Consider the following 12,650-nt stretch of genomic DNA (forward strand, 5'->3'; position numbering starts at 1 on the left):
AATGCTTCTGTGAAGGAACCACCGCATAGTCTGATTAGAACACAATGACAAATCTTGTGCCGACTTGCATCAGCTGCATGGAGCATCTTCGATGCGCTTACATTATGAAAGACGGACACAGGAACCATTTAGAAGAAGTTGCATCACAAATCGAAGCAACATGAAAGGAACAAATGATCGTAAACAAGGAAGCTATCAACCAGAGTCTCCCCACAAAAATCAACTGATTTCGTGCATAAATGAATGTGACACTAAAGCATCTCACAAAGTACAGAACAAGAAGCAAATGGAATCCAAGTTGGCTTCTAACCAACGGTACAAAGCAGCCTCACTGAACCTTGTCATCATGGGATGATGATGGGGTTTCCACACCACGAGTTCCATTGTGAACATCACTGCTGGATTCACCACTTTCAGTACGATGCGGGCAGGGATCCATAAAGCTGCTGTTATAATTAGGTGGATCAACTTTGAGGCCAAGAGCGGTAGAATCTACAGTATTACGCCCACCTTCAATTACGTCTGGTCTATTTTGAATATTGGTATAATCCATCAAGCTAGCTTTAACTGCAGCATTCAGATCTTCCTCTTCCTGCTCAGCCATCGTATCAATTCTGCTTGAATATGCTTCTTGGGTTGAAAACTTCATTTGATTGCATGATTTTGCTATCTGCTGTGCATCTTCTGGAGTTAGCCATTGCCCAAAACCAGTTGAGTAGTCATGTGGTATAGGACAGTCCGTGGGGAAGTTACCCCTAACCAAGAAGATGCTCCACCCAGAGTCCTTGAGGGTATCTATGTAAGCTGATAAGTAGAACTGGGAAAGATGCTCGGGGGCAGGGAGAAGACTATTGAAGTCGTACCACTCCCCATTGACTTTTCTAATGCAAAACCAATGGTCATGCAAGTGACATATGAAGGCATTCTCGAGCTCGGGCTCAAATTTAGATAGCTCAGCTACTGGAGAATTGAGAGGTACAACTTGTAGATCCCATATCTCCAAAGCCTTCTGCAAAACCTGTGCAAGGGAAAAAATCTAGGTCAACAATTTGCAAGACAACAATAAAGGAAAAAAAATTAGAATCCAGCAAAAGCATTGATCCTTCTGAAAAATAAGAGCCCCCCCGTCAAAAATCATCAAAACCAAGAAACAGAGTAATGGTTTAGAGAAAGCAATACAGATGCCATTATGTTAATAAATTTTGCATCATTGCGCCATCTCAACTTTTCCTACATTCAAACTACAATAGAAAGAAGCCACAGCAAGGAAGAAATTCCAGCAAGAGGCTGAAGATATTTGGTGTATCATCCAAAAAACACACATCTCTAAAGAACTATTTATACACACACAGTTGATCATCTTAGAAAGCACAGCCTACTCGTAGACTCCATTTATCGGTCAATCCGCTTACCCTCTCCCCACCGCCACTTGATTTATTATTGTGCAAAGAAAAAAAAACTTGATTATATACAAGAAAAAAAAAAAAAAATTTCTCCCAGTCATCATGTAAAACAGAAGTTTACCCATATTTCTAGTTGAATTCTGATTGACTGCTGAACTTTTTTACTAGTATCACCACAAAACAATCTGTATAATGTGCAACACATCCAACATTGATACAATGGATCACTTCCAGATCACAAACTAGCCAATCTATTATTACATTTAGGTAGTGAAAAGCATCATGTCACTTTTGGTTTACAGTCAATAATGAAGTCAGTTAAGATTCATGCTCACGACATCCAACAAATTTTTTTACTGGCTGCCAGTTGCCTAATGTAACTCCTGTGAATCTAGGTTTAAAAATGACAGTGAAAAAGATATAGTAATAAGCACACTTAACTTTTAAAGATCAATCTTAAAAGGAACGTACTCATTACTCACATAAAACTTCAATAACTCAGACCACTCCAGGAAAAGATGAGGTGTGGGATCCCTTTGAAATCAACTTCTAGTCTTTGTAGATCAAAAAGACCAAGAATGAATATTAATTACAACTAGAAATTATATGCCAATAGAGCAATTTGATCATGTAAAAATAAAACCTTTTTTTACATTAATTGGAATACAAAATAAATGATTCAGTTACATTTAAGCCTCTTGCATGTGCAGTATTATGTCAAGCAATATTATAGCTAGTGCATCTAACCCCACTTGTACAAAATCCAAAAGAACTTCTAAACATCATTATCATCTTATTGGAGCCAACTTTAGGCACACAAAAGTTCTAGAGTCTAAACAATTTCAGAATTCCAAAACAAGAGAAGATAGTCCTATCTGCTGGTAGGGACTGGACTTGATAACTACAGGTGTATCTGTAGCCCTTATGTGCGAGTGCTAATATTCCTCCACTTAGCATATGATTCTATAGCCAAGTTGATTAACTACTACTCTATAGAAATTTAATTCCAAAAGCAGTTCCAGATGAAGACTAATCCAGATGGTGTCTTCAGGTATATACAAAAGATGATGCAAAAATATTTCAATGCTAAGAGTCCAAACTTAAGAGTCCATAATTAGTTAACTTTCCATATCTTAAAACTCAATGCTTAGTTCACTTTTGCCTTCTGCCCTTGTTCATAACATGTCACCAAAGATAAAGTGGAACTAGGAATTGTTCCAGGTTCTCCCACATCTCATACTCAAAAACCTCTTTTTTAGTGTGGTAAAAGCAAATCTAACGAGGCATGTAGAAGCTATCTTCTCTCCTTAATTTAGGACTGCAAGTGGATTAGATCTTATCTTATTTAATTTAAGTATAAATGGACTGCACTTCTGATCAACGATCTAACCACTGATCACTGATTCAATCCAGCTTTTTAGATTATAATTGGACCGGACATGCATCCAAGGCAATTTGATATAATATAAAGATTAGATCTTGAACACAAATATGTGTAATTAAAGGGACAATAGATGCAAATGATACCTCAACCCTTTTTACCCTCTTCTCTCGAGACAACCCTTCCCCACTCTCCTTTCCTAGCTACTTTCCCCTATTTTGCTCCCTTTCAGGACAGCATCCATAACTGCAACATTGCTGGGGCTGATCTGGTTGGGGTCCTGAGATCAACAACTTTCACATTGTTGTCAGGGTATAACAAATTTGACAAGGTATGGCAGCAAGGAGCAAATTTGCTGCACAGAATGGGCAGTTCTTTGGTGGTGCAACCATGGGGAAAGTGGGATCTGATCCTCATCTTTCTTCCTATCCCTTTCTCTCTCCTTGTATGAACTTTTTTCATTTTTCTTTGTTAGTTTCACACAGTGATTTAAAAAGGCGCTCGGGCGCTCGCCTAGGTGCTCGGACGAGGCGAGGCGAGGCCCAAGCGCCTCGCTTCACTTCCAGGCGGCTTGCTTCAAAGAGGCACCGCTTGGACGCTTGCCCGAGCCCAGGCGCTGGGCGTTTCGGGCGAGCGCCTGGGTTAAACCAGGCGACCGAACTAGGATTTTAGGTCTGGTTCGATCTCCGGTGTTTTAGTTGGTTCAATTGAACCAACTAAAACTGATATCAGTTGTCGCTGCCCAACCCTAACCTTGCTCGTTGCCGCTGCCGCTCTCGCTCCTGTTGCTCGCCGCTGTCGTTGCTCGCTATCGCTACCGCTGTCGCCGCTAACCGCTCCCGCTACCTCCTTACACTCCCGCTGCCGCTACCGCTTCCTCTTTTCTCAGTCAGCACCCCCTTACACTCCTCTTCCTTCTTCTCCTTCTGTATACTATTAATAGTATACTAATAATAGTATTTGAATTTTGAAACTTTTTTGTTAATGTGACATTATGATTTTGTATCTTAGATTTTCTTAATTTAATAGCATATTTTTATTTAAAATTTTAAATAATTATATTTATTAATTATATTATATATTTTTATATTTTAGCGTCTCGTTTCGCTCAGGCGAGCGCCTAGCGTCTCGGGCGTTTTTGGACCTTAGCACATTTTGACGCCTAGCGCTTTTTAAATCACTGGTTTCACATCAGATTTATTTGCTTGATTTTTGTTATGTTATCTCTCTTTCTTTTTGAATATATACTACTTCAGAGGTAGTTCAAGGCAAAGAAGTTGTCTACATATGTATTTAAAAAAAACTAATAACGAGATTGATACTTTTAAGATGCCAGTTATTTTTTCATCCTTCTGAAAAAGTTACCTAGATTTATTTTTGAAGGCTTGATTAAAAAAGAGCATACCTAGCACTAGGCCACTAGGCACTTGAAAATGCGGGATATGAGGAGATCAACAGACACAGCCTTAAAACTAATATAGAGATGCTGTTTCCGCAACTTGAACCTAATCTCCTAGGAGCAACCTTTCCATAGTACCAAGGCCCGCCCTTGGTACTATTTTTGAAGACTTGATATGTTGGCCAAATCAATTTAATAATATTACTGTTCCATTAAATTATTTTAATGAGCCACTTTCTTCAACGAAATTGAGAGTTTGGTTAGTGGTAAAGGACTGAAATTGTACACTAGTATGTTGGATTATCAGATAGAATCAGATAATTCCAATCTAAGACTCTTTTGAACCAATCCTAATTTTATTTTTCGGCAAAACTACATAAAATGCCTTATCTAGGAAACTAGTGTCAAGTCTAAGGGTCAAATCAGGTCAGCTATTCATATCACTCTATTGAATCTTTCGCAGGCCCTTCTTTATTTTAATTTTTAAACCCAAAATGTCGAACCAGATAAGCCAATCATATCACTCTATTGAATCTTTCACAGGCCCATCTTTAGTTTAAGTTCCACGAAGAGGCAACACATTGATAGGCTCAGATAATGAGTTCCACTGTAGCTTCCTCTGGTACTGCAATTTCATATTCCTATCTCATAAAAAGAACAAAAGAAACTAGTATATTACTAAACAAGTGAAATTAATTTCTCCACACTTAAAACACATATACATCTTAACTACTACAACTACACCTCGACCGTTTTCTAGCTTCTCTAGTAATCAGATTATTGGATGAGTAAGACTATATTTGTAAAAAACTTGCAGGCATCTTAAATGATTTACATCAAACTCTCAAGAGTCTACATGAAAATATAAAAAATCACTTCGTCAAAGAAAACCCATGAAGCAATTTAGAAATCCATCTCTTTTCTTGCTGATCATATATATTTTTTATATATCTTCTTCCACCAAAATGCAATTAGAATCAATACTCTTGTCCCTCTCTTTATGAAGAGAATAATTTAATAATTATAGGAAACGTACCTGATTGTCTATCACCTTTAAATTGAAATCTTGCACCCTGAAGTCTTAGTCCCCACCAACTTATATAAACACTACAATAGCTGTCCAACTAAACAAGATAAGGGGACAACAAAGAGTACAAATGGGAGAGAAGAAAGAGAAATGAAACAGCAAACCAAGTGGAAGAAGGCTGATGCTTTAAAACATTGAGGGAGGAGATGTGAAAAATTAGCCATCGTATAAATAAGATAAGAAAGAGGACAAATAAATGAAAGGAAATGCTAAGCGGATAAAAGAAATTTTCTTCTTTTATTTTTCCCATTTTTTTTCAGGATATGAATGTTCAACCAAATTAGTCTGTTTTTAAATAATTAAGTCCCAGGCCAATCATTTTGATTAGCTTCGTGTACCAATAAGTCTAGAAGTCTACAGAAAAACATGGCTAGATGTCACATGAACACCATTAACAACAACAATCAGACACAGTTCCCATTAGAAATTCTTACAGTGATCCTTGCCTGCCATTGAGTATTTCTGGTTGCAAATTCACCAATCAAATTGAATAGTCATTGAATCCATTTCTATTATTTCTAACAAATTCATGTTACAATTCCTCTACCTCTTCAAGCATCAGCAATCTAAATAAGTGAACTCACCTAACCGAAACACTAGCATAATTTTATTGGACATCCAAATCGACTTGAAAGACTTTCCTACATTTGTTCAAGATTGAAATGGACCTAATTGTTAAAGAATGACAAATATGTCCTTTTACTCTCTATACAACATTCTAGACCTATCTATGTGTCATTAAAGTGTTGGATAAATAGGATCTAAGTGACCAATTTACAATTCATGGAACATAACCAACCTAATAACTATAGAAAATATCTTGGTTTAATCTAAGGATTACAGAACAATCACATAACAGTCTAGAATGTCCCTCTCTAAATTAACTGCCTTGCATTAACTTTTCTAAGTGATATCTTCTGTTATCTTTACCTTACATTGAATAAAAAAATCCAGTACAATAAAAGATTTTACTTCTCAGAACTTCTTAATTTTTCCATTCAACTAACTTTGTTTTAGCTCTTGCTAATGCTGCAACTTGATCTAAAACCATTTGTTTCTCAAGTAAATTTTGATAATTATAATTTATAATTCATTCAAATTCAAATATCATCAATTTAAACAATATCATTGGCAAATAGTATATATCACAAAAGTTCATTTTAGATGTGCCTAGTAAATACGGACTCTTGGATTCACCTAGTCCAATTCCAAAAATCCTGATTTTTCCTAATGAATTATCAAGATTGGCCATGTCTCCACCAATCACTAGCCAACCCAGCCAATCACAGTCATTGGCTATTTCTAATTTTTTTTCAACAAATCTTGTCATATCTCCAACCAACAACATTAATTCCAACAAATATTTGCATGTTGTCCAACTAATCCCAGATATCCCTTATGACCAACCTTAAGATTGCCTCTTGTTCAAGAAAAAGAAAAGCCTCCCTTGAAATTAAATTAAGAACTTTAAAGTGCTGAAAAATATTGCAAACAAATTTGATACATAGAATAATATTTTTCTCATATATTCTAGGGGCCTGCAGACCCCCCTTTACTTATATCACTTTATTTATACTTATTCAATAACTAAACACCAATTAGGCTAGAAAAAAGAACATCAATGACCAAAGTGCTCCTGAAAACTTAGCCATGACTGAAGACCCCTTTAGGGGTTTTGGCTGTTCAATGAGAGTAGGAGTCAATATTCCCATTCTGTGATTTCAAAACCTGCGTCACAAAGGCAAACACGTGGATTCTTAAGTGCCATGTGATACTTGGAGGTGCACATGCCAATTACAGGCCCAATCGCACTGAGAAATTCTGTGCTCCAGCCTCCATGCGTGAATTAGAATTTGCAACCATGAACTGAAAATTAGTGAGAAGCCGATCCAATAGCTTGAACAAATTTGAGATAAAGTGAAACAACTATTTTTTTAAGTCTATGGACTTAGAATCTACAAATTAATACCAAGATAGTAAATACTAATGAAAAAAGGTAGATTAATGTTTCAATTGAAAAGTAAACAGCTAAAGCGGTTCAGGGATTGAGACAAAAGAGAAGGGTCAGATTGAAGCAGTGATTTAAAAAGCGCTAAGCGCCAAAAGACGCCAAGGTCTCAAAACGCCCGAGGTGCTAGGCGCTCGCCTAAGCACTCGCCCGAGCAAAGCGATACGCTCTGAAATATTAAAATATAAAAAATTATATAATATAATTTAAAATATAATTATTTAAATAAAAATATGATAGTAAATTAAAAATATACTGTTAATAGTATATTACTTAAAGTTAGAGGGGGGAGAAAAAAATGTTAATGGTAACAGAGGGAGATAGCAGCAGTGGCGGAGGATTAGTTTAAGTTAGTTGTGACAGCGCTACGAACGACAATAGCGGCAATGGCAGAAGCTGTGGACAACAGCAACGTCAGCAAGGGAAGCTGCGGACAGTAGTAGTGACAATGGCGAAAGTTGCGGACAGCAGCGGCGACAATAATGGAAGCTGCAAACAGCAACGATGACAGTGGCGAAAGCTGTGGACAGTAGCAACGACGAAAGCCCCTGAGGGCATCCGTCGATGGCGGAGGAGCCTACGGTCCTCTCCCTCGATAGTGGAAGGAAGCGACAACAGAAGGAATCGACAACGAAAGGAAGCTATGGGGGCTGTCGGACTCGTCCGTCGACAACAAAAGAAGGCTCGGTCCACTGCGTCTACGACGGAGGCAACAACAGAAAGCGTCGACAGCGGAGGCAGAAGCAATGCTAGGGTTCCTTGGGGTCGCGTGGGTGTGAAGCGTGGCTTTTTAGCTAAGAAACTACGAATCGAACCAAACTTAAACCGGTTTGGTTCGCTTAATTGAATCGGGCGCTCGCCCGAAGTGCCTAGCACCTGGGCGCCTCATTGAAGCGCGCCACGTGATCCACACACAAGGCACTCGATCCTCGCCTTACCTCGCCCGAGTGCTTAAGTAAGCGCCTAAGCACCTATTTAAATTACCGGATTGAAGAAGTCATGGCCATAGGCAATTTCTTCCCAACTGTTAAATCAGACTGCTAATTCCAGAATCAAGACATCTGCACATTATCTTTAAATGAATATATCAAGGTAATTGAGTCCATTAAAATTTTGCAATTTTGGATTATTTTGTCATTAATTTTATGAATCTATTTAAGTTCTGTTCAAAGCTTTTAGTTAGTTTTGAGCTGGTAAGCTTGTATCTCATTACTATTTTAGTTGAGTCCAAACATATTCTCATTTGGGTATCGATTGGATTGCATATTAATCCTCTAGTTGAGAATTACTATTTATGGATAATTTAGCTACAGTACCATGCAGATACAGTGGGCTACTCATAGGCATTTTTTTCTTAACAAAGAGGATGATGGGTACCCTAAAACATCTTAATCAGATTCTACTTCCTAGCTGCTGACAATATATCAAAACAGTGCAACTGGAGTGATCTATGAAGCATAGCCGAAGTTTTAACTTTCAGCCAAATTTGTTAAAGGTTTTAACAGTATGTCAACTACTAAACTGCAGATGGCTAATATCAATTAAATAACTTCAGATTTAATATTCAGATATAAATAAAGGAAAGAATATATTAGGTTCCGATTTAATATTCAGATAGGAATAAAGGAAAAATTATGCTGACTTTTCTTTTATTCATTTCTTTTTTAGAGTCCTATAAACATGTATCTTATAGTACTTAAAAGCAAGAGGAATGTTTAGTGATGCCGAATATTATATTTTATGGAAATGTCTAGTGATGGCATAGACTAAAACAATCATAGACAGTTTTTTCTTTACAAAGAGGACGATGAGTAACCTACTACGTCTTAAGAAGATCCTACTTCCTAGTGGCTGACAATGTCTCAAAACGGTGAAAAACTGGAGTGATAAATGGAGTATAGCTGGATGTTTGAAATTTCAGCAAAAATTTTTAAAGGTTTTAACAGTATCTCAACTAATAAACTGCAGTAGTCTAATAAGATGGCTACCATCAATAAACAAGTTTGGATTTCATAATCAGAAAGGAATAAAGGAAAACATATGCTGAATTTTCTTTTATTACTTTTTATTAAAAATCCTATAAACATGTTTATTACAGTAAAAAGTAAGATGCATGTCTATTGATGGCGTAGACCACCAAATATTATATTTTATGGAAGTGATTCAGTTATTTGTTGCTGAGAGGACTTGATCATCTTTCTTCTTCCCCTTTTGGGTGTTTCATCCTTCTAATACTCGTCACAACTTCCACCTCCTCCACCCTTCATTCCCTTTGATCTATTGCTCTATTTATCTCTCGTCAGGTTTCATCAGATTGGTATCAATAACTTTTATCATGATAGTTTCTGCTCATATAATCCAAAAACATCTATTTGACATAAAGCATAAATGACAAATGGTTCTTGGACACGTTTGGCATGCCAAAACCAACACAACATTAACCAAGAAAACTCAACCAGCTAAAACAAACACCGGTCATTTAAAGACACAAGAATACAGTTTCGATCGGCCTCTCCAGGCAGGCACGGTTAAAGAAGTACTTTATCAGTTACATATTACTTGAGATGCCCTTCAATTCTGTAGTACAAATCGATCAACAAATATTCCACATAGTCTTGTGTTAGCTGTGAAACGAATAGGAAAGCCAAATGCTATTAAGGTCTCCGTAAACTTATACATATTTGATCAAGCAGTACGTTTCAATTTTCTTTTCGAGATCAAACCTCCTTTAACATGACCTAGATTTTCTTTGGAGCGGCAATAAAAGTAAAACGTGATTAGAGAGGGTTCCGAGACCCAACCTGGATGCTGAAATCGCCATTCATGGACACATTGTGCGAGACCTCCGAGTAGAAGTCGCCAGACGAGGCGCCGCCATGGCCTGCGCCCTCGAGCATCATCTGGCGCTCCGTCTGGTCGAGGTCGGAGGCGAGCGCGGCGAGATCGAGCTCGGAGAAGAAGGGCCCCTGCAAGACGGTGTTGACGCAGTGGACGGCGCAAAGCTTCGACTCCTGCATCTCGTGGTACAGCAGCCCGCCGTTGCTGGGGCCTTCCATTCCTGACGCCCGAGGAAAGAGAGAACCCTAGAAATGGAATCGATCTCCTCTTGCCTGACCTCCGACTCCGAGGATGTAAATCGCAGGAGGACCGCCGGCAAACTTGGAAGCGAAGGAGAAAAGCCGATTTAGCGTCGCTCGAGAGCTCAATTTGACGCGCGACAGGAACGACAAGGGCGGGGAAGAGAGAAAGAGGGGACGTCGTCAAAAGGGAGAGGAGCGGAGCGAAGACAAACGACGTGTCTCCTCGCACACGAAGGAAAGGAGATGGCGACGAAAGAGGAAGTCTAATAATTCCAGCCATAAATGAAAAACAATAATAAATAAATAAATTAAAGTCCGGTGGGTGGCTTCAGCTTTAGTTGTGTGTCTGACTTGTGAAGTGCTGCTTAAGTAAATCGGGCAACTAACTCACTCCTCTCGCATTTTGGGCTTTCTATTTTCTAATTTTTGCCCATCTTTAAATATCTAAAATATTCTATTTTAAATATAATATTTTTTAAATCAAGCTAGTCGAACGTATCGTATATTGAATATAATATTTTTTTAAAAATATTTCTATGATATCCAAAAAAAAAAAAAAACTATAAAAGGACTTTAAAAAATAATAAAACTTATATTTTTTTATTATTCAATCAAGATCTTGGCTTATTAATCACTCATGTGGTATATCTTCGGATTTTATGACACATTATCTATTCTTCTAACATGTCATCCGATCTTTCAAATACTTTATTTAACCTTTGGTACATCGTCTTGTCATTTGACATATTATCCGTTCATTTGATATGTCGACTTTCGTACGACATCAAATCTTATAGCATAATATTCGAACTTTTTGAAATGATGTCTAAATCTATAACACCAAGTTCGATCTATAGCACGTTGACTAATCCTTTGACTAGACATCTAATTCCGACAAGATAATCTTCTAGCACAACATTCGACTCTCTAGCTCAATTTTTTTATCATTCCATGATCCATGTTTGTGATCAAGGTATTTCCTATATTACTTATCTTAAAAATACATTAGTTCATCGAGCTCATCAATTGATCTCATCATCAAAATTTAAAATTCAACAGTTTTTTTCTTTTTAATGATAACAATCAAATAACGTCGAGGGCCTAACAAGAATCAAAATGCATGTCATAAGTATGAGTATCAAAATGCATCAAGTCAAAGAAATATTTAATAAAATATAACCGATAAGAATCATGATGACAAAAGTTTACAATTATGATATTATGATGATGTTTTAATAAAAATCCACCGTATCTATATGCCATAAAAATACGATGACATCATGAGTCAAGTTGCATAAGTAAAGTGAAACATGACTAGAATATAATTGTAAGTATTTTAAATATTTTATTATCGTTTATCATTATATTTTTGTCATATATCTTAGCCACTTTTTATCATTAGTAAAAAGAATAAAGTATATTAGTGATTCAATTATATGAAAACAAAAATTACATGAGAAGTTGAAGTCATAGCGATCAAGAAGTCATGGATCACGAGAGCCATGAGCATCATCAATTCAAAAGAAACATAAATCACAAGTCATAAGTTATTAAAATCATAAAGTTAAGAGAAACATAAATCACAAGTCATGACTATCAAAAAGATTCATAAATCATAAACACAAAGCAAATTCATAAGTCTTTCATATTTCTCCTCCTTTATTATTAACAAAAAGAGAAGCACACAAATGATTCAAAATTTTTAACTTTTATTTCATCGATAAGCCATTCTCATCAAGTTCCAAATATGAGATTTACTTTCTAAAATACTCATGAAGTAAGCCACAAGATTCGAAGGAGTAGGCCAACCGTATTAAGATCATCAAGATACTTTATGATAAGTCATTTTAATGAGTTTTCAAATATGATAAAATATTCATAAAATAAACCAAAAGATTTAACAAATGCAAGTAAGCTATCAATGAAACCAAAATAGTTAACTCAGTAAGACATCTAAGAAAACTCAAGTAAGACATGAGGAATTTAAATCATTATCAACATATTTTCCTCTCTTGTTATTAGCAAAAAGAAAATTATAGAACAAAATATAAAATGATTATCATCATTAACTCTTCTCTAAAGAATGACAAGTACTATATTAGTTCTAAACATATCAAAATAAAATATTTGATAATTATCGATCAGAAAAAAAAAAAAAGTTCAGAAATAACATATGTGAATTGAAAACTTGAGTATTGTTTTGATAATTACCGATCCTAATTTTAATCTATTATTATTTAATTTTAAAATTTAATATTAAATTTATTTCAGATTGCATGATTGTGACTTTAT

At 36.3% G+C, this 12,650-nt stretch overlaps 1 protein-coding gene across 1 annotated transcript; it reads right to left on the reverse strand.

Moving 5' to 3' along the window:
- Positions 1-207: 207 nt before the first annotated feature.
- On the reverse strand, positions 208-10,604 carry LOC135620343 (ataxin-3 homolog). Its single transcript, XM_065123250.1, has 2 exons — positions 10,080-10,604; positions 208-1,018 (listed from the first exon to the last, which is right to left on the reverse strand). Exons 1-2 carry the CDS (start codon positions 10,332-10,334, stop codon positions 329-331), a joined length of 945 nt encoding a protein of 314 aa, XP_064979322.1. The 5' UTR covers positions 10,335-10,604; the 3' UTR covers positions 208-328.
- Positions 10,605-12,650: the final 2,046 nt, after the last annotated feature.

The sequence above is a fragment of the Musa acuminata genome, chromosome BXJ2-8 (assembly GCF_036884655.1).
Source record: "Musa acuminata AAA Group cultivar baxijiao chromosome BXJ2-8, Cavendish_Baxijiao_AAA, whole genome shotgun sequence".
NCBI lineage: Eukaryota > Viridiplantae > Streptophyta > Magnoliopsida > Zingiberales > Musaceae > Musa > Musa acuminata.

What these genes read in the sequence shown, in the direction of transcription:
- LOC135620343 (XM_065123250.1), bottom strand. Translation starts at nt 10,334, where the DNA reads ATGGAAGGCCCCAGCAACGGCGGGCTGCTGTACCACGAGATGCAGGAG. An exon ending in ATGGCGATTTCAGCATCCAG is followed by an intron (nt 1,019 to 10,079) that starts GTTGGGTCTCGG and finishes TCCCTTGCACAG; the next exon opens with GTTTTGCAGAAGGCTTTGGA.